At 41.2% G+C, this 23010-nt stretch overlaps 1 protein-coding gene across 1 annotated transcript in view; it reads left to right on the top strand.

The window, feature by feature from the left end:
• DEUP1 (deuterosome assembly protein 1) overlaps window positions 1-21900 on the top strand; it is a 128377-nt gene extending 106477 nt beyond the window's left edge. The window contains exon 14 of the mRNA XM_053560538.1: window positions 21190-21900. Coding sequence (XP_053416513.1) covers window positions 21190-21345 — 156 coding nt within the window. The 3' untranslated portion in view covers window positions 21346-21900. The remainder of the gene's footprint in view (window positions 1-21189) is intronic.
• Window positions 21901-23010: the final 1110 nt, after the last annotated feature.

The raw sequence follows: 23010 nt of genomic DNA, 5'->3' as shown, positions 1-23010 counted from the left end.
TGAATAACAGTGGCAATAGTGGACATCCTTGTCTGGTTCCAGTTCTAAGTGGAAAAGCTTTCAGTTTGACTCCAGTATGATATTGGCTAACGGGTTTGTCATAGATGGCTTCAATCAGATTAAGAACATGCCATCTATGCCTATTTTCTTAAGTGTTCACATTAAAAAAGGATGCAAAATTTTGTCAAATGCTTTTTCTGCATCTATTTTTTTTGAGACACAATCTCACTCAGTCACCCTGGGGTTGAGTGCCATGGAGTTAAAGCTCATAGCAACCGCAAACTCTTGGGCTCAAGCCATCCTCTTGCCTCAGCCTCCTGAGTAGCTGGGACTACAGGTGCCTGCCACAAAGCCTAGCTATTTTTAGAGACAGGGTCTCATTCTAGCTCCGATTGGTCTTAAACTCCTGAGCTCAGGCAATCCACCCACCTCAGTCTCCCAGAGTACTGGGATTACAGGAGTGAGCCACTGCACCCAGCCTCTTTCTGCATCTATCGGATCACATGGCCTTTGTTTCTATTGATATGGTGAATTACATTTATGGATTTGCGTATGTTAAACCAACCTTGTGTCCCTGTATAATTTTTGTAATGTGTAGCTGTAATCTATTGGCTACAATTTTATTAAGTATTTTTGTATCGATATTCATTAGTGAAATTTGTCTATAGTTCTCTTTTTTAGTTGTATCTTTCCTAGTTTTGGTATCAGGGTGATGTTTGCTTCACAGAATGTGTTATGGAAGATTCCTTCTGTCTCAATGTATTGGACTAGGTTCTGCAGTATAGGTACAAGCTCTTTGAAGGTTTAATAGAATTCCGGTCTGAAGCCATGTGGTCTAGGGCTATTTTTTGTTGGGAGATTTTTTATTGTTTCTTCAATCTCAGTGCTTGATATTGGTCTGTTTAAGAGATCTATTTCTTCCTGGTTAATTCTAGGGAGATGGTGTGATACCAGCTGTTAGTCTATTTCCTCTGTATTGTCAAATTTCTGGGCATAGAGTTTTTTATAGTAGTCAGATAATCTCTTGTATTTCTGTGGTATTTGTTGTTATTTCCCCTTTGTTGTTTCTGATGGAGGTCATTAGAGATCTTTTCTGTTTCTAGTTAATCTGGGCAAAGGTTTATCAATTTTGTTTTATCTTTTTGAAGAACCAATTTTTTGTTTCATTAATTTTCTGAATAATTCTTTGGTTTTCAATTTCATTTATTTCTACTTTAATCTTGGTTATTTCTTTTCTTCTGCTATGTTTGGGATTAGATTGCTCTTCTTTTCCCATTTCCTTGAGATTCTTCATTAGGTGTTAATGTGCTGTCTTTCTGATGCCTCCAATGTAGGCATCTAATGTGATAAATTTCCCTCTTAGGACTGCTTTTGCATTATCCCACAGGTTTTGGTAGTTTGTGGCTTCATTGTTGTTATGTTTGAAGAATTCCATAATTTCGTCCTTTAGCTCTTCCTTGACCCAACTGTCATTAAGCATAAGATTGCTAAGCTTCCATGCCTTTGTGAGGGAATTAAAATTTTTGTTGGAGTTGAGTTGCACCTTTATTACCTTGTGGTCTGAAAAGATACCAGGTGTGATTTCAATTCTTTTAATTTTGTTGAGGTTGAATTTGTGCCATAGGATATGATCTATTTTGGAGTATGTTCTGTGGGCTGATGAAAAGAATGTATATTCTTTAGCTTTGGGATGGTATGTTTTGTATATGTCTATTAAGCTAAATTGTTCTAGAGTTGCATTTAAGTCCCTGGTTTCTTTGTTTAGTTTCTGTTTAGATGATATGTCCAGTTCAACCAGAAGAATGTTAAAGTTCCCAGATATTATGGTGTCATAGGATATCATATTGTTCAGGCCAATTAAGGTCAATTTCACAAATCTAGGAGCATTTAAGTTGGGTGCCTAAATACTTAGAATTGAAATGTCCTGTTGTTGTATTGTTCCTTTGACCAGTAAGAATTAACTGTCTTTGTCTTTCTTAATTTCAGTTGCATTAAATGCACTTGTATCTAAAAATAAGATTGCAACCTCTCCTTTCTTCTGATTTCCATTTGCCTGAAATATTGTTTCCGAACCTTCACTGAGTCTTGTTCTGTCCTTTGAGGTTAGGACCCTCCAGGTGCTTCCTGGAGATAGCATATTGATAGCTTGTGTTTTTTTATCCAATCAGCTGGCCTGTCCCTCTTCAGTGGGGGAATTCAAGCCATTTATATTTATTGAGAAAATTGATAAGTGAGGTGGAGTTCTATTTATCTTATTTTATGAAAGTCCATTGTATAGTTCTATCCTTTAAAAAACCATTATGGAAGCTAGGTTTTGTCCTTTAGTTTCTAAGTGTTTACTTTGCTGGTGGTCCATTGCGATGGTCAATGTGGAGAATAGATTAAGAGTATTTCCTATAGAGCAGGTCTTGTTGCGGCAAATTTCCTGTTTGCATGTCAGTAATTTTGAAGCTTAATTTAGCAAGATATAGAATTCTGAGCTGAAAATTGTTCTGCTTAAGAAAGTTAAAGGTAGTGTGGCGCCTGAGGCTCAAAGGAGTAGGGTGCTGGCCCCATATGCCGGAGGTGGCGGGTTCAAACCCACCCCAGCCAAAAACTGCAAAAAAAAAAAAAAAGGTTAAAGGTAGATGACCACTCTCTTCTGCCTTGAAAAGTTTCAGTTGAAAAGTCCTCTGTCACCCTGATGGAGGTCAATTGGTACATACGCCTGGATGCTTGCAGAATTTTCTCTTTTCTCTTGACTTTGGACAGGTTCATTACAATGTGTATTAGATGCTTTGTGTTGAGAGAACCTGGGGTTCACTATCCTTCTAAAAGGAGTGTGTTGGAATCTTTGGTGGTGCTTGAGAAATTTTCATTTATAATATCCTCCAGTAGCACTTCTATTTCTTTGGGTAATTCTTCTTCCTCTTCAGGGACACCTATAGTACATATGTTTGAATACTTTGTGAAGTCTCAAAATTTGCTAAGCAATCACTCTGCTGTTTCTCTCTTCTTTTCTGCCTCATTAAATGCCTGGGTTAGCTCAAGAGATTCAATCTCTAGCTCAATCTCTAGCTCTCGGGTTCTTTCTTCTCCATGGTCTAATCTGTTATTGACACTTTCTACTGTATCTTTAAGGTCCCTTATTGACTCCTTCAATTCCTTAAGCTCTGATATATCCTTTCTCATTTCTTCATATCTTTCACTCATTATTTGGGTCAGTTTTTGGATTTTCTTTTGTTGATTTTCCACTTTTCCTTAAATTCCCTTCATTTTTTTGCCACCCATATTTTAAATCCCCTTTCTGTCATTTTTATAATTTCTTTATAGGTGGAATCCTCTGTGACAGTTACCTTTGTTTCCTTGGTGGAGAGGTTTAATCTATTTTGGTTTTTCACATTGCCAGAATTTTTCTGCTGTTTTCTCCTCATGTATGTTTTCTTCTTGTTCACTTCCTTTCCCTACTTTTCCCTTTCATTTGCTCCTTCACTTTAAATGAAATAAATTACTTGTCTGGTAATTTAAAGTGAAGGAGCAAAGGACCACCTGGTCCATCTTCCTAAACACCCTGTGCTTAGGTATGGAAGTGTCCTTTTGGTACAGGATCAAAAGGAAGAGAAGAGTAAAGAGTAAGTCTGTGGCTTGGCTTATCTTTCTGTTTTCTTAATAATGTATTTGGAAGCATATATGTTTTTAATTTTGATGAGGTACAATTCATCAGTTTTTTTCTCTTATGGATCATGCTTTTGTTGTCATATAAACAAACATTTGCCTACGTCACAAAGATTTCCCCTACATTTTCTTCTAAAACTTTTATTGTTTCATTAAATGCATAATTTTACATTAGATCTATGATCCATTTTGAGTGGACATTTTCGTGCAGTGAAGGGGTCTAGGTTCATTTTTCTGCATGTGACTATCTAGTTATCCCAGAACCATTTGCTGTAAAGACTATTCCTTTCCCCTATTGAATTGTCTTGACACCATCGTTGAAAATCAATTGACCATAATTATAAGTGTTTTATTTTTGGACTCTTATGGCAGTACCACACAATTTTAATTATTATAGCTTTGTAGTAAGTTTAAATATTGAGAAATATAAATACTCCTCCTACCTTTCAAGAAAGATTTTAGCTGTTCTGGGTCTTTTGCATTTTCATGTAAGTTTTAGGATCAGCTTGTCAGTTCGTCAATTTAGGGGGTGGGAATCCTACTAGGATTTTGATAGAAAGATGGAAATCTTCTCCCAATTGATCTAGACTGAATCTCAATGTTGTCAGAATTGTCATCTTAATAACATTAACAATATTGAGTCCTCCAATTTGTAAACATAAAAGTTTCATGTTTATTGGCTCGGCATCTGTGGCTCAAGTAGCTAAGGCCCCAGCCACATACACCTGAGCTGGCGGGTTCGAATCTAACCCCGGCCTGCCAAACAACAATGATGGCTGCAACCAAAAAAAATAGCCAGGCATTGTGGCAGGCGCCTGTAGTCCCAGCTACTTGGGAGGCGGAGGCAGGAGAATCGCTTGAGCCCAGGAGTTAGAGGTTGCTGTGAGCTATGATGCCAAGCCACTCTACCCAGGGTGACAGCTTGAGGCTCTGTCTCCAAAAAAAAAAAAAGTCATATTTGTCATGTTTATTTAGATCTTCTTTAATTTCTCTTTCAGAAGCTTTATAGTTTTCAACATGTAAATATTATCCTTCTTCAGTTAAATTTATTCCTAAATATTTTATTCTATTTAATGCTATTACAAGTGGAATTTTTTTCTTAATTTCATTATTGGATTGTCGACAGCTATTATATAAAAATACAATAAATTTTTGTATATTAGTCTTGCGTTCTGTGACTTTGATGAGCTCATTAATTCTAATAGGGGTGTGTGTGTGTTCCTTAGAAGTCATGCTGTCTTTAAATAAAGACAGCTTTTTTACTTCTTCTTGTCCATTCTGAGTGCATTTTATTTCTTTCTCTTACCTTATTGTACCAGGTGGAAACTCAGTACAATGTTATTAATTAATAGAAATGGTGTGAGCAGACATGTTTGCCTCATTCCTAATCTTAAGAGAAAGCTTTCAGTCTTTCACTATTATGATGTTAGCTATAGGTTTTTTTTTCTCTCTTTCTTTTTTTTTTTTTTTTATTGTTGGGGATTCATTGAGGGTACAATAAGCCAGGTTACACTGGTTGCAATTGTTAGGTAAAGTCCCTCTTGCAATCATGTCTTGCCCCCAGAAGGTGTGGCACACACCAAGACCCCACCCCCTGCCCTCCTTCCCTCTTTCTGCTTTTCCTTCCCCCTCCCCATGACCTTAATTGTCATTAATTGTCCTCATATCAAAATTGAGTACATAGGATTCATGCTTCTCCATTCTTGTGATGCTTTACTAAGAATAATGTCTTCCACGTCCATCCAGGTTAATACGAAGGATGTAAAGTCTCCATTTTTTTTAATGGCTGAATAGTATTCCATGGTATACATATACCACAGCTTGTTAATCCATTCCTGGGTTGGTGGGCATTTAGGCTGTTTCCACATTTTGGCGATTGTAAATTGAGCTGCAATAAACAGTCTAGTACAAGTGTCCTTATGATAAAAGGATTTTTTTTCCTTCTGGGTAGATGCCCAGTAATGGGATTGCAGGATCAAATGGGAGGTCTAGGTTGAGTGCTTTGAGGTTTCTCCATACTTCCTTCCAGAAAGGTTTTACTAGCTTGCAGTCCCACCAGCAGTGTAAAAGTGTTCCCTTCTCTCCACATCCACGCCAGCATCTGCAGTTTTGAGATTTTGTGATGTGGGCCATTCTCACTGGGGTTAGATGGTATCTCAGGGTGGTTTTGATTTGCATTTCTCTAATATAGCTATAGGTTTTTTGTAGATGCTTTTTATCAGACTGAGGAAGTTCCCATAAAATCCTACTTTGTTGAGAGTTTTGTTGTGTGTCCCGGGACTCCGGATTGGGTGCTATGTTTTGTTAAGCACTTTTTGTGTCTGCTAAGATCATCATGTTTTGTTAGCATGGCATACTAACTTTTAAAATGATAAACCAGTCATGTATTCCTGAGAAAAATACTTGATCATAATATAAAATTATTTTTATATATTGCTGGATTTGGTCCAATCCTTATGTTTTATTGAGAATTGTATCTGTATTCATAAGGGATATTGGTCTGTCATTTCCTCATCAGGTCTTTGTCTGGCTTTGACACTGGGGTAATTTTTGCCTCATAGAATGAATTGGGAAGTTTTCCCTACTCCTCTATTTTCCAAAAGATTTGTAAAGGACCGACATTATTTCTTTAAATTCCAGTGAATTTTATCTGGTCTGAGCTTCTCTCTGTGGGAACATCTCATTATTTAGCGTCTTTCTTTGTTTATAGGTCTACTCAGAGTTTCTGTTTCTTAAGTCAGGCTCGCTGCTTTGTGTCACTTCAACTCCATTAATCTTCACAGTAACCTCTGAACGTCAGAATGAGGCCCATTTTATCTTGGAAGTTAAGAGACCGGAGTGTGGTCACATCCCCATGTTAAATATCTGGGAAATATCCAGTCGGTGGAGCTTCGAAGTCCATGCTGCTCTCACCAAGCCATAGCTCCTCTAAGCAAAGAGCCATTTACAGGAAAAGGCAGTCCCCTCCCCCCACCATCCAGGGTCCACACTAAAAACAACCTTCCTCTGCGGGTTCTCTAGACCAAGTTCTTTTCCACAATGACTTGTGTGTGGCCCAAGTCATCCTCACTGGAATCCCCACTGATTCTGGAATCCCCTCAGGAGCCCCAGAGCCAGGCAGCACAGAACAATTTCAATGGACACAGTTCCTTCCTTAAGCCGGCTGGGGTGAATTACACTTGTTTTGATATTGACAGTTGACAATGATAATCAAGACCTCTGCTAGATAAGAGGAGCTCAGATGTGTGACTTCTGGAATGTTGTCTACTCACAGAGAGTGAAATATCTGCTCCCCCAGAGGGAAGGGCCCATCAGAGATAAAACTTACTTGGCTTCATGTGCTTCACGTAAAATAAAGAAATACGGTTTTTGCTTATATCTGTCAACATGTCTTTGATCGGGTATGGTGACTTGCTGTCTCAGTCAATTCAGATGGCTTTAACAATCATTTCTAAACAGAAATTTGTTGCTCACAGTTACAGGTGGGGAAGTCCAGAAGCAAGGCACCAGCAGATTTGGTGTCTGGTGAAAGAAGCCCCTTTCCTCATAGATGACACTGTCTAGCTGTCCTCATGTGAAAGAAACAACAGCGACCTCAGGCTTCTTTCATAAGGGCTTTGGTCCACCCTTATGATCTAATCACTTCCTAAAGCCCCACCTCTTAATCCTAAATTGTGCTGGAGATTACATTTCAACATAAAAATTTGGAGAGAATGCAGATACTCACACTATGGCACCTGCCTAAAAGATTATAATATAACATGGGGCTTAGTAGATTTAATGTGTGCACAAACGATCTCTCTTCATTACCAAATTTTATGCATTAAAATGACAATATAGAAAAGAACTAAGTTATCCTTCTTCCAACTTGCCATGATTTCTTTTGGCCGTTTTGTTTATAAAAACAAGAACATTGCAGCTTAGAAATTCTTTTTCAGCAGCATGAGGAAAATCTTCCAAAAGTCAGTGCAGACTGAGCTCAAAGCTTTTCTAATCCTAAACATATTTCCTGGCTGAAGCAACTTACGAATCATTACCAAGTGATTCTGATGGATAAAATTATGAGTAATCAAACTAAAACAGTTCTTTGGCTTCAAATACAGTGTTTGCTATATATAAAATTCAGTTTATATTAACAAGAGTTGCACCCAAGGATTTTGGGGAAATAAACACATACGAATCCGTATTTGAGCATGTGTGTGTTCATATCTGTAATGTCTACATCTGCATGCCTACACACACACACACACAAAACTGGAAAATATTCACCAGCAAAGCATGAGTCAAAAATAGTCTCAGAACTTGAAAGACATATAGTTCAGTCATTATTTTTAATACTGAAAATATGAGTACCAGGCTGGGCACCTGCAGCACAGTGGTTACAGCACCAGCCACATGCACTGAGGCTGGTGGGTTTGAACCTGGCCTGGGCCAACTAAACAACTACGGCAACTGCAACAACAACAACAAAAATAGCCGGGTGTTGTGGCGGGCACCTGTAGTCCCAGCTACTTGGGAGGCTGAAGCAAGAGAATCGCTAAAGCCCAAGACTTTGAGGTTGCTGTGAGCTGTGACGTTACAGTGCTCTACAGAGGGTGACAAAGTGAGACTCTGTCTCAAAAAAGGAAAAAAAAGAAAACGTGAGTACTTAAGGAAAGATAGGATTTAATGGCCAAACATCATAGCTCCATTTTAGAGAAAATGTATTTATTTTACTGAAGAGAGTGTGCTAGGGGGCACTCAAAATTTTGGTGAGAGCAAAACTTTACATACATAATGATTTAAAAATTCTTAGATGAGAGTGAGATCACCCCTGAAGTTGGATCGTACTGGTAATCCAAAAAAAAAAAAAAAGTGAATGAAGAAGAAAAGTAAACAGAGGCTCAGGTGCACTTAGTACCTGAAACAACGTTCATTCCACAGACTTTATTGAGAGCCTACCAGGGCCAGGCATTGGTCCAGATGCTCGCTGACAGTCCACGGTCTCAAATGAGCATGGATGGATAGCATTTTTTAATTTTATGTTCACTGGTTAGTTTACCAACAACATAGTTGTTTTCTACTTAAGACATTCACAAATAGGTTTTAGATAAATTTTAAAGACTATTTTGAGCTCTCAGGCTTTACGGAGTCTGTGGCAACGCTTTCCTATTGGGTGGAGGTAGAGGAGATGGAAGAGGCGGTAACCAGTTAAACCACTAGTTTGCCTTTTCTTTCACTCAGTCCAGCAGTCAAGTTAAAAAGCACTTTTTGACTCTCTGCTATAAGCCAGGCTGTGCTAGGTTTTGGGGGTATGAAGTTGAGTAAAAAACCATTCCTGCTTTCATGAAGCTCCCAGATGAGCATCAGAAACCTTAACAGCCCATTACAAAACAACACGCAATATCAGAGGCGTCCGTATAGCGTTAGAAAAGCTGAAAGGCAGATACCTAACCCAACTGGCGTGTATATTAGGAGAGGGTGAAAAACAGGAGTCACCCAAAATAGGCTCCTCAAGCAAGTGATGTCCAGCTGGGTGTGAGAGGCACAGCAGGAGTTACATCAGCAGGAGAAGCTGACTTCCCACAGGGTCCTGTGCTCACAATGGCCTACGCCTAGCTCAACGCCTTGCTGCTGCCACCTTGAACTTCTTAATAATTTCTGAAGTCAGGGCCCTGAGATTTTATTTTACACCAAGGCCTGTACATTATGCACCAGCTCCTGAGGACGGGGTGAGGCTGGGGAGCAGGGAGCCTCCCAGGTAATTGAAGCCAAGTACAGGTCATGGGCCAGACACGCGGACCGTGGCCTGGAACTCACAGCAGGAGGGCCTTTCCTTTAATGATTCTCTGCTCCAGCTTAGGCCACATTTTCTCAAGTTGTATTTATTTCTCCACACTTGTTCTTCTTACTAAGTATAACTAAAAACTTTAGACTTACATATAAACTAAACGTAAGACATAAGGTACAGGGAGAAGACTGCAGACGGACTAGAGCCCACAGGGCCCAGCAATAACACAGTGGTGAGTTCCCTGGGTTTTCTTTTTGCATCATAATTACAGGCTGAATTGTGTCCCTTCCAGAATTGCTCTGTCTCAGTCTTAGCCCCTGTGTCTCAGAATGGCACGTTATGTGTAAACAGGTCCATTACAGATGTCATTCATCGCCAATCTGACTGCTGTCCTTACAAAAGGGAGAGATTTAGGCAGAGATGCACACAGGGAGAATGCGCTGCCAAGATGAAGGCAGAGATCAGGGTGAGGCTTCCACAAGGCAAAGAGAGAGGCCTGCAACAGGCTTTCTCCCCAGCACTCAAAAAGAGCCAACCTGCCAACGTCTTGATTTCAAACTTCTGGCCTCCAGAACCATGAGAAAACCAATTTCTATTCTTTATGTCACCTAATTAGTAGTGCTTTGTTACAGCAGCCCTAGGAAATTAATGCATTCATTCGTAGACTTACAGCAAAAAGCTGGCCATGGATGCAAATAAAAACAGCACAGTGGCTCAGCCTGTAATCCCAGCACCTTGAGAGGCTGAGGCAGGACATAGTTTGAAGCCAGGAGCTGAACAAGACGTAGCAAAGACCTGTCTTTACTAAAAAAAAAAAAAAAAAGCCCCAGCAAAAGCCTCCTTGCTTGGCAAGGAGTATAAAAGGAACACCCAACAAGACAGAAAACTTTTAGACCAGAATCACTCAGGCCTGGAGTGGTGGCTCACTTGAGCTCAGGAGTTCAAAACCAGCCTGAGCAAGAGCAAGACCCCATCTCTACTGAAAATTGAAAAACTAGCTGGGTGTCAATGCAGGTACCTGTAGTCCTACATACTTGGGAGGCTGAGGAAGGATTGCTTGAAGCCAGAAGTTTGAGTTTGCTGTAAGCTAAGCTGATACCACTGCACTGTAGCCTGGGGCAAGAGAGTAAGACTCTGTCTCAAAAATACAAAAAAAAAAAAAAACCTAAAGCCAAAACTACCTTATTATCCAACATTTGTAGTCCTTAGCATTTATCCCAGAAAAGTAAAGACCTGTGTTCACACATACATACACACCGTACCCTATATGTGTAAGTTCATAGCAACTATATTCGCTAATAGCCCCAAATTAGAAACCCCACAGATATCCTTAAATGAATGTACCATGGAATACAGTAACTCAGTGATAGAAAAGGCAAAAAACTGTTGACTCATGCAAAATCTGGAGGACTCCTCAGAAAATTATGCCAAGCAGAAAAAAGGTCAATCTCAAAACATTATATCCTGTGCTCTTCCATTTGTATGACATTCTTGGAAGGACAGAATTATAGAAATAGAGACCAGATTAGCGATTGCTAGGAGCTGTGCTGGGGGGCAAGAGGGCAGCGGGCCTGGCTGTAGCAGGGGACCCGTAGAGGGCTTGTGGGGCCTGTTCTATCTTGGCTGCATCCATGTCCAAATGCTAGTTGTACTAGATAATGTCCTGTGGGTTTGGAGAAGTGAATATTGAGGGGAATGAGGTAAAAGATACATAGGACCTCTGTATTATTCCCTACAACTCCATGTGAATCTTCCATTATCTCAGCATAAAAAGTTTACTTTAAAAAAATAATCATTCTGAGCTCTCTATCTGTTCAAAACAAGGTGGCAAGCTGGATTTGGCCCACAGGCTGTAGTATAGAGAGTTTAGTGCAAACACCAAGACACAGTGCATGTTCATTAAATGGTATTCATTTTAGATGCTAAAACTACAGAGATTTAAACACAGAGGCCTTACAGCATGTTTTTAGTCTTTGGTTCTTATAATTACTGCAGTGCTTTTCTAGAGGGCCCAGTGTCCGTTCCCAATTGTAATTTGCAGGGGGTAAGCACAGTGGGTATAGAATCTCCTTGGGATTCAGAATCTTCAATATCCTCTTCCTCTTGTTGCTTTAATGTCAGCACCATAAGTTCATCTTCTGTGGTTATGGCTCCATATTTCTACATCCCGGCTTCCCACTGTATCATGGAAGCTGGTGTTTGTTTCATTCAAATCTATTGTGGGCCACATAAATATGACGCTGTTTGAACAGTTTTGTTTGAATTGCATATATTGGTTGTAACTTTCTCAGCCTTCCATTCAGAATCTGTTTTGTCCACTGGGCAGGAGAAAAACAACTGTATTTAAAACATCTCAGGGCTGGGTGCGGCAGCTCTCACCTGTAACCCCAGCACTTTGGAAGACTGAGGTGAGAGAATCACTTGAGGCCAGGGGTTTGAAACCAGCCTGAGCAATACAGTGAGACTCTATCCCTACGAAAAGAAAGAAAAGAAGGAAAAGAAAGGGAAAAGAAAAGGAAAAAGGAAAGGGGGAAAGCAAAGGAAAAAAGGAAAGGGAAAAAGGGAAGAGAAGGGGCGGGGAGGGGAAACTTAAATTAACTGGACGTGCTGCCACATACCTGTAGTCCTAGCTACTCAGAGAGGCTGAAGCCAGAGGATGATGAGCGCCCAGGAGGTCAAGGCTGCACGGAACGCTAATCATGCCACTGCACTTCCTGGGCGACAGAGCAAAACCCTATGACTAAAAAAATTTTTAAATCTGTATTTACATTTATAAATCAGGAATTTTACTTTTATTATTAAATACATATCAGGAAATTCACTTCTCTCCAATACAGCAATCATTACCCAGTCCTTCAGTATGGATCTGTTTCCTTTGCTATTTAATGTTTCCTTTGACTTCCGTGTTTTTAAAAATGTAATATTGTCATGTGATTCTTAGCTATCTGCTTGTATTTAAAAGTGAAATTCACTTCTCTCCAATACAGCAATCATTACCCAGTCCTTCAGTATGGATCTGTTTCCTTTGCTATTTAATGTTTCCTTTGACTTCCGTGTTTTTAAAAATGTAATATTGTCATGTGATTCTTAGCTATCTGCTTGTATTTAAAAGTGAGACACTAAAAAGCTCTGCACCTGGGGGTAGGATTGGTGGAGTTTACTGACCTGGCTGTGTAGGCTAATCCAAATAGGTCATTTCTCTGGGTAGTCCTTAATATTAGTGCTTTTTTTTTTTTTCTTTTTTTTTGGAGTGTATTAAATTTCCCAGAAAAGATGTATCTACTTTTCTGTCTGAAGGATTTAATCTTCCTTGCCAAATTCTGGGGGCCAGGTGTGGAGAACAAGCTGGGGATCTCAGCATTTGGGATGTTTATCACTTATGCACTATATTTTTGGTATAACACCTCTTCCTTGAACGCTCCCTGATGCCCTTGGCCAAGAGACTCCGTTTTACCTTCTCCTGAATCTTCCACTTTCTGCCAGTGTTGGGAGAGTCTGGGGTTCTAACAAGTTCTTAGACCAGTGATTTTCAACTAGAGTGGCGTGGCACACTTGTGTGCTGCAAAAATTTTAAAGATCGTTAACAAAATTACTTTCAAAAAAAGTTCTAAACACAATACATGTTTTTTTACTGTTTTTTTTTTTTTTTTATCAATATGATTTAAGGATGCCATGGAAGTTAAACCATAGGTTTAAGTGAGCTGTGAGAGAATAAAGGTTGAAGAGCAGTGTCTTGGACTGAGCTCCCACCTATCTTCTTTTTGTAGCTCTACCTTCACTGTCACTCCCAGAAGAACCTGTTTGTATCAAGTCCTGAGTTTTAGGAGAATCTGTAGCGAGAGCTGGGTTGAGTCAGCCACCCCTCCTCCACGTGCCTTCCATCTTGCAAAATGTTGTTCCCCTCAGCTCTGCTCCTTTTCTCTTCAACCTGGAGATTGACAGTTTTTTCCTTTACTTTATCGTTGTTTTGTCATTAGGAAAGAGCAAGCATCCATGCCTACCACCATTGCTGAGTTGATGCGTTTCAACTCCTGATCACTAACCCGAAGAGAGGCATACACTTCCTCCCAGGCCACCTGTTCCTCGGCTGTTTGCATGATGGGAATGGGAACTGGGAATTCTTTGTATTGATCTATTCTGCTTGACATTTTGCAAAGTTGACAAATGACCTATATATGCACTTACACATAAAGCAAAGGATTTAGAGCCTGTTAATTTTTAAAAGCTTTGCCAATTTGGTATAATGGTATATTCTATTGTTATTTGAACAGAAAAACCTTAGAATTGTGCTTTTTTCCCCGGGTGCTTACAAGTATTTTTCTTTTGTGAATTATCTGTTCTTTTGGTTATTCAAAAATATGTATTGGTTAGCTCTTTTAGTTCCTGGGAAAACAGAGTTACCAAAACAAACGAGTTCCTGTCCCACCTCATGGAGCTCATGAGTGAGCAATCACTAAATAAGTAAACAAGTCATTTTGCAAATGTTTCTGGAACTTGAAAAAATGCATAGCCCCTGTTTTTAGGAAAAGAAAATGATATGTATTATCATATATTTTATTGAGTTTTCTAAACTCTTACCTTTTATTCACTTTCTCTGTCATGGGCTAAGAAAGGTAAACTGAAGTCTCCATGTACTAATACATTTCTGTCACTCCTCGTACTTCCTGTGATTTCCATTAAGAAAAACTTGATCTTGTACATACTCACGATTTTTAGATATTCATTATGAATTATATCCTCTAGGAGGATAATGTGCCCTTTCTGTCTTTTATGCTTTGTACTTCCATACAGCTTTAGATAGTAAGGTTTGACCCCTGCTTCCTTTTTGTTTTCTTGACAATTTCATTTTTATGTTTATAGATGTATTTAAAGCTGTGAATTCCCCCCAACCTCTCCATTAAGGGTATTTTTTCTAAATGAATCACAAATATACTTTGCCCATCCTTTTATTTTCAACTGTTTTTAATAACTTAAATTGCTTTTTGTAGTTGTTTTTTTTTTTTTTTTTTTGGCTGGTGCTGGGTTTGAACCTGCCACCTCCGGCATATGGGACTGGTGCCCTACTCCTTTGAGCCACAGGCGCCGCCCTAAAGTGTTTGTTTTTTTAAGAGATGTCTCACTCTGTAGCCCAGGCTGGAATGCAGTGGCATCATTATTGCTCACAGCAACCTCAAATTCCTGACCTCAAGCAATCCTCTGGCTTCAACCTCCCAAGCAGCTGGGACTAGCTGCATGTGCCACCAAGCCTGGCTAATTTTCCTAATTTTTTATAGGGATGGAGTCTCACTATGTTGCTCAGGCTGGTCTCCAACTCCTGGCCTCAAATGATCCTTCTGCATCACCCTTCCAAAGCGTTAGAATTATAGGTATAAGCCGCCGTTCCCAGCCTTTATCTTTTTACTGTTTTGTTTTACATAAGATGTGTACTGGATTATCCTTTATAATCCAATTCACGTCTTTTTCTTTACGTACACACAGGTCATTTACACTTACATTTATGACATGGCAGCTATGTTTGGTCTTGTTTCTGTCATTATCTTACATCATACTATTTTCATCAATGGTTCAAAGTAACTGTCAACATATAGCGCGTTTCCTTTGCTCGTGGTGTGTGTGTGTGTGTGTGTGGCTCGTTTTGTCTTTGCTACTCCTAATGGTTACCTTTATTTTTGGTTTTCTAAGTTGACAAATAAAAATTGTATGTAAGTATCATGTATATGTTGTTTTGAAATATGTATACATTGTGGAATGGCTAAATGGAGCCAATTACATAGGCCTCATTTCACATAGTTGTCATTTTCTTTGTGGTAAGAACACTTAAAATCTTTTAGCAATTTTCAAAAACATCACTAAGTGCAGTCATCATGTAATACAGCAGAACTCTTGAACCTATTCCATATATATATTATATATATATAACTGAAATTTTGTATCCTTGACTGACCCCAACCCCTGGTAACCACCATTCTATACTCTACTTCCACCGGTTCAATCTTTTTAGAGTCTACATGTCAGTGAGATCACACAGTGTTTATCTTTCTTTGCCTGGTCTATTTCACTCAACATGTCCTCCAGGTTCATCCAGACAGCCACACAGGACAGAATCTCCAATTTCTTTTATGGCTGAATAGTATTCTGTTGTGTATCCAGGCTTATCCATGTATTCACTGATGGACACTTAGGCTGATTCCTTATCATGGATTGTGAATAGTGATGCCGTGAACATCAGGGTACAGATGTTTCTTCAACACATTCCACATGCACTTCATTTTCTCTGGGTAAATAGCCAGTAGTGGGGTTGCCACTATGGTACAGTAGTTCTATTTTTAATTTCTTGAGGAACCTTGACACTACTTTCCATAATGGCTGCTCTAACTTCCATTCCTACCAACAGTATGCAAGGGTCCCATTTTCTCCACATCCCTTTCAACACTTATCTTTTTGATAACAACCTAATGGGTAGTAAGGTAGTATCATATTGTGGTTTTAATTTGCATTTCTGTGATAATTATTTTTTCAAACACCCGTGGCCGTTTGCGTGTCTTGACAAAGGTCTATTTCGGAAACTTTGTCCATTTCTTAATTGGGTTGTTTTCTTGCTTTTGGGTTGAGCTATTTATATATTTTAGATATTAACCCCTTACCAGATATATGTTTGCAAATATTTTTTCCCATTCTGTAAGTTGTCTTCACTCTTGATTGTTCCCATGGCTATAGAGAAGCTTTTCAGTTTGATGTAATCCCATTTGTCTGTTTTTGCTTTTGTTGCCTTTTTGGGGTCATAGCCCAAAAATCACTGCCCAGACCAATATAATGGAATTTCTCCCTATGTTTTCTTCTAACATGTTTATTAGTCAATTTTCTATTTCTTTAGCTTCTACCTACTGACATTATATATAAGAAATGACCAATAATCGTACGCTTTTACGTCCTCATACCTTTCCTCCACCCAATTAGGTGATTATATTATTATTTCTATTTATTCTTTAAGTACTTACCCTTACACTTCAAAATATATCATTAGCTTTAAATAATTTTAAATCCTAACAATAAGAGATCAAGAAATCAGAATACATATGCCACCTTTTACTATCCACCTTCCCTTCTCACTTCCAGCTTCTGTTACAGCATTTCTGAAACCATAATTTCCACAGCTGATTTTGTCTTTTCCTGTAGCTTCTTCATTTACGTCTTGTTTGGACTCTGTCCTCTTAGTTTCTTCATAAAATGCTTATGAGAAATACAGTCCCTAATTTTTCCACATTTAGAAATGTTTATTACCCTTATACATGTTATTATAAAAGATATATTCCTCTGCTAGAATGTATACCACATAAAGACAGGAGTATCTTTTCTCACTGGTATATCAAGAGCAGTACCCAGCACATAGATGTTGCAACATACATATTTGTTAAAGGAGCAATATACAAAGGAAATATACATGAGCTCCTGGGTCAGACACTTTCCTCCTGAGAATTTTGTAGGCATCGCTCTATGAGAGTTAAATCCAAGAAGTTCGGGACCTGATTTCCACAAACACCACACACAACTTATTTTTTATTTTCAGCAGTTGGAGTCTGAGATGTCTAAGTGTGGTTTTCTTTGTTTACTTTTAGAGCTTCTTGAATCTGTGAGTTTATCTCTTTCATCAAATTTGAAAATTAAGCCAGTTTTTATTAATGTTTCATGTGCACTCAAATAATGTATACTCTCCACCAAAAGGATCTATTTTTATCTATCAGATCAATCCTTACTAATCTTATTATTTAGGTTTTCTAGATCTTTGTTCCTTTCGGCTGATGATGCATCTACTTTTTTTTTTTTTATTGTTGGGGATTCATTGAGGGTACAATAAGCCAGGTTACACTGATTGCAATTGTTAGGTAAAGTCCCTCTTGCAATCATGTCTTGCCCCCATAAAGTGTGACACACACCAAGGCCCCACCCACCTCCCTCCTTCCCTCTTTCTGTTTCCCCCCCCATAACCATAATTGTCATTAATTGTCCTCATATCAAAATTGAGTACATAGGATTCATGCTTCTCCATTCTTGTGATGCTTTACTAAGAATAATGTCTTCCACTTCCATCCAGGTTAATACGAAGGATGTAAAGATGCATCTACTTTTAAAGGGGTATCTTAAAAACTCCAACTAGAATTGTGATGGATTTCTTGCCAGTTGATAGCCACTTCCCTTGTATACTCTGAAGCTATGCTGCTTCAAAGGTCACATTATCCTTATTATCACTAGTGTATGTCATCCTTTGCCCCTTGTGGTACATTCACCTTGTATTTATTTTGCTGATGTTAAATTTGCTGCCATGGTTTTTGCTCCTATTTGCTCTCCATCTTTTCCATCTTTTTATTCTCAATCTATTTGTGAACTTTCACATTAACTATCTTTGTCAATATCATTACATCTTTCAAAATCCAAAATGGGAAGACTGTATGAAGTGGGGAATTTCAGTGTCTCTGGGAGAATCTGGGTGGATGAAATAGATGGGCAGATCTTCAACCAAGCTGCGAATACAGGTGGAGGCTGTTACATATTATAATAAAGACCTCTGTAGTTCAGGGTGGCGGAGTTTGTAAAGGGAGTCATAATGGGCTTTGTTAATTTACTCCAATCCAACCGTAGTGCCTTGGGAGTTAGGTCTGATCCCATATGGCTTAATATACTTTCTGAAAGATCTGAGGTGATCAGTGTGTAACCAGTTGTGGAAAAGTAATATGCAAAGGTTGGAGGAAATTTCCTCCTATGAAAAACAGATTATCTGGGCGGCGCCTGTGGCTCAAGGAGTAGGGCGCCGGTCCCATATGCTGGAGGTGACGGGTTCAAACCCAGCCCCAGCCAAAAAAAGAAAAAAGAAAAACAGATTATCTTGCCTCCAGATTGCTGGATGACATTGGAGTTGCATATTTGTAACGCCAAGTCTAGTGCCTGGGACATATTCACAGTTACTGTATATAAATAAGAATGGAAGAGTATTTTGCATGTATGAATTCATTTCTTTCTCACAACTCTGTAAGATAGGGACTATTAGTACTCAATTTTACAAATGAGGGACCTGAGGAGGGCCAGGAAACTTGTCCATTTTACACAACTCATGGAAAGTTTCCACCCTGAGAGAGTTCAAAGGCAGACAATCTTTATGAAACCAGGGGGCGTGAATGACACCTACTGGTGATAGCTACTCAGTTTGCACAGGTACTTGGTTAATTCTATACTTACAAATTTCTGGGATACAAGAGCTCTTACAAGAACTATGGTCCAACAGACCTATGGGAAGGCCCTGGCTGGTGTCACACTGAGTGGCAGACTGAGTCTGGATTCCTCTCAGTCTCATACCCTCAACAAGTACAATGGTGGATCACCAAGAGTTTGGCCGGCCAAGAAAGGGGCAAACATACTCACTTTGACAGCATGATTTTTAAAGTACAGTAAATGACAGTGGCTTTCTATTCCTTTCCCGAACCTGATTCCTCTTTCGGAACATGCTCTTCCTGAAACGTTAGGCTTGGTAAGGACTCGAAGCCCAGAGTCCCAGACTCTATTGCAGCAAGCCCAAACACATCGTTCAGCTTTGCCTTGAAGCCACTGGAATGACTGGAAATAATTTGGAAACTGCTGTCTCAAATCATTGCCAAGTACACCCACATGAGAGAACTCTTCACCCAAAGAACTGTCAACATTCCACCCACCAAGTCCCCAGTAAATCAGCGTCTTGTCCCTGCCAGGAAGTGGCGCACATTGAAGCTGTGTTAATTTTCCAGACTCCATTTTCAGCCACCTTCACCACCCCCATCTAGTGGTTGTCTCCTGATGGAAAACAGTGATGAGAGCGCGAGCCCAGGACGCGAAGGCTCTAGAACACGACATGAGGGCACGTCCACCTGGAGGAAAGCTGAGGGGGCAGGCCGCACGGATGTTGAGGGTCCCAGCACCCTGACAAGAGGGGAATGGCCGTCTACAGACTCGGTGTTACGCCCTTTCTGTATCTCAACGTATCCTTCAAACATCACTTGGGTGTTAAAATTAACCTTGACAGACATGGGGCAGCTCAGGTTATGGGCCCTGGGGTCATTCCCCGAGGAGGTGGGAGAGGTCAGATGCACGTATCGGGATTTCCCAAAGCTCATGCCTTCTTCACTCTACACGCAGAATCTCAGCACCGAAATGTTTTACGTGAAGAGCAGAAGAGATATACTTCTCTTTGACGACTTCTGGGGTGAAGCCCCTCTTCCTCGGAGCCAACAGACTGGAGGCTGAATGGAATGAGAGACGCCAGGGGCCCAAGCCCAACTCACAGCCATTCGCTGCGACTGCTACCAGGTGAGACTGTTCAAACACACCTGGGCAGTCAAGGTTTCTTCAGACCGGAAGAGTGGAAAAGAGGGCATTATTTACAGAAAGGCAACAGATTTTAATGAAGGGCACAGACTCCAAAGCCAGACAACCTGAGTCTGTTTGTTTATTTATGTATTTATTTTTGCCGGTTTTGGCCAGGGCTGGGTTTGAACAGGCACCCTATTCCTTTGAGCCACAGGCGCCACCCAGTTTATTTATTGAGAGATGGAACCCTGCTCTGTCACCCAGGTTGGAATGCAGTGGTGTAATCACAGCTCACTGCAACCTCAAACTCCTGCCTCAGCCTCCCAAAGGATTAGGATTACAGGCGTGAGCCACTGTGTCCAGCCCAGACTGGCTGAGTTTAAATCCCATCTCCGGTCTAGCTTCGACACAGTCCGATGTATGTGTGCACACGAGGGTGTCTGGGTGGTGCAGACGGGCCAGCAGGAGAGGCCACATGACAGGTTTGCTCCGGTCAACAGGCATCTGAGCTATGCTGTATATTCTATTTCTGTGCATGTTTGAAATTTCACAAACAAAAGCTTAAAAATAAACCTGGGCTCCTTCATTTACCAATGATGTGACACAGACAAGTCTCCTGGCCTGCGTCGACTCCTACATTTGTATAATTGAGTACTAATAGTGCCTACCTTGTGGAGTTGCATGAGAAATAAATGAATTAACGTGTAAAATACTGAGCTACTATTATGTAGTAAGTGTGTCCTAGACAATAGACTTGGCAGAGGAAATATACTCTTTCAATTTAATCCTCCCAACAATTCTGAGGCAAAATAACCTCTTCTTTTTCACAGGAGGAAGGGAGGGAATTCCAAGGGGTTCCAGAAGCAAATTTTCTTTCTAAAAGGCTCACACCTCCCTCCAAGTGACTTTTTCAGTTATTTATTGACAAGGAAACTGAAGCTGGGTGGGACGGATGATCCACCCCTGTGAGAGGTAGTAGTTGGGAATTAAAAGCAGATCAGCCAATTACAAAACATGCAGCCCAGCCTGGCTCCTTCTCCTGGAGTGGACGGGCTGCCCCTGCACAATCCTCACAGCCTCCACCCTGGAGGGAGGGGGCCTGCCAGCAGCTCCTATGAAGAGCAGGGGTGGCTGCCTGTTCCCCTCTGCAGCCCCCCAATTAGCGAATCCTTGGGGAAGCCGCCTGTGGTCTTTCCTAGACCCACAAGCACTGACTTAGCTCATAACAGAGCCAAATAAGGGGAAGATGGAAACATACCCCCTGGGTGACTGAAAGCTCGGCACTAGCTCTTGAAGCCACAGCAGAAAAGAATGACTAGTTTCAGAAAGAGAAATTTATTACTTTGTTGACAAAGGAGGAAAAATGGCAGACTATTCATCTCAAATACCAAATTTCCTGCATTTGATAAGTGTTCTGGGAAATCTCGTTCCAGGGCCGCCTGTGCGTGAGGCAGTATAAGGAAGCGCCGTCTCTCCCCAGGACCAGCTTCTGCAGAGCAGGCCACAGAGCGCTGTCCTCCCCACCATGGGGCAGGGGCCCCGAGCAGCAGCTGGAGTTCTTCCGCTCAACAGCTGCTTCGTTTCCCTGAGACGCACTCCAAGGGGCCCCAAATCTCCACCAACAGCCTGTGCCATCAGTGAGCGAGTCGTGTAGCCACCGAGATCAGAGAGCACTGCGTTCCCCACAAATCTCTTAATCAGCAACGAAGCAGACACCCTCAGAACCGTTACCATGAATCTGATTTCCAAAAAGAGGCTGCTCCATCGAGAACCAGGACTGCACATGCAAGAGGCTGTTAGAATAAAAGGAGCGCGAGGACCCCTTCCAGCCAATCCGCAGGAAAACCTGGCGGGCGTGCCGACCACTCCCATCTTCAGCTGAGAACCAGTGAAGGCTGCCCTTTACCTCCCGGACTACTCTGGGGGTTGTTTGTACTCCTATAGTATTAAAAAGTAGAAAAGACTAGTCTAAAAAACACTGTGATCACATTCCTTTAGGACTCTCATTTTTGCTAAAAACAATTAACACACCCTTTCTGTCCCTCTCAAGACTTCCTCAATCTTAAAATGATCCAGTCAAAAAAGCATATTTTTAACTGGAAGTACTGAACAGAGGGGCAAGTGGGAGGTGGGGAGAGCCACAGGGGACAGGGAGGCGAGGCAGCCCAAAGACGGGCGCCCCACAAACAGCACCTCCTGGCAAAACAAGATAAACACCCAGTTTAAGGCTATTATCTCCTTTATTCAAAAAATAAATATTTCACTTTGAATCAACATATTTCAAATCACATTAAGCACAGAGAAGAAATACAGTCCCTTTGGAGATTGTGAACACGGGTAGGAAAGAGCCACGTTGCAATGGGGATGAGGTGAGCACTGATTCCACCACGGCCGACCCAGAGGCGCCGCCTCCCAGGTGGAGCTGCTTACTGATTGCAGAGAGAAAAAGAAACACGCTGCTTTGAAGTCTGAAAGGCACATGAAGTGGACCATAAGGTGTATGGCACATTCACTGATAAAACGTTCCCTATTCCCTCCCAAGAAAAGTAGAGAAAGTTTAATCAAGTAAAAACCCAGAGAAGACAGGGTGCTCCTGCTCAGAGCTCAGCATCGTGAACATCTCTGAATACGAAAGCCATTGTCTGCTCCCCTCCCGCACCTCCTCTCCCTGCCGACAGAGTCCTCGCCGGCCGCCGCGCTCACTCGGTGACGGTGGGGCGGGTGGCCACGTACACGAACACCACGATGAGCAGCACAACCACGGCCAGCGTCGGCAGCACCACCGTGGTGATCTGCTGCCGGGCCTCCTGCATGGCCTGCTTCCGCTCCTTCTTGTCCTTGGACGTCTCCTTCTTGGGCTTCCCTTTGAGCTGCCGCATCTTTCTTACTTGGAGGATGCTTAGGAGGGTGTGTCCGGAGAGTTTCCAAGAAGGGCCACACTCCTCTGGTCACAGGGTGGAAGCTCCTGTAGGAAGAACAGCTCTGATCAAGAACGAGTGGAGTGAAAGAAAAAGGGAACGACAAGCTTAAAGGTGAATGAAGAGCTAGCAAAAATCTCTGCGATTTGAATGACAAAGGACTAAGAGTAGAGGTCACCCTGAGCTCCAAGTTCCTCGGGATCAGCCCCTCTAAGTGGCAGGCACTGGGGACACAGGCACGTGTACACGGTATACTACGGCCAGGTGCTGGGAGAGGGGACCGTGCCAACAGCCTGTTCTGTGCATGCCAGGAGGTGGGGGACCCGGGAGGCCCGT

The sequence above is a fragment of the Nycticebus coucang genome, chromosome 14, assembly GCF_027406575.1.
Source record: "Nycticebus coucang isolate mNycCou1 chromosome 14, mNycCou1.pri, whole genome shotgun sequence".
NCBI lineage: Eukaryota > Metazoa > Chordata > Mammalia > Primates > Lorisidae > Nycticebus > Nycticebus coucang.
The sequence above is the reverse complement of the archived record's forward strand: the minus strand, read 5'-3'. Positions and strand labels throughout refer to the sequence as shown.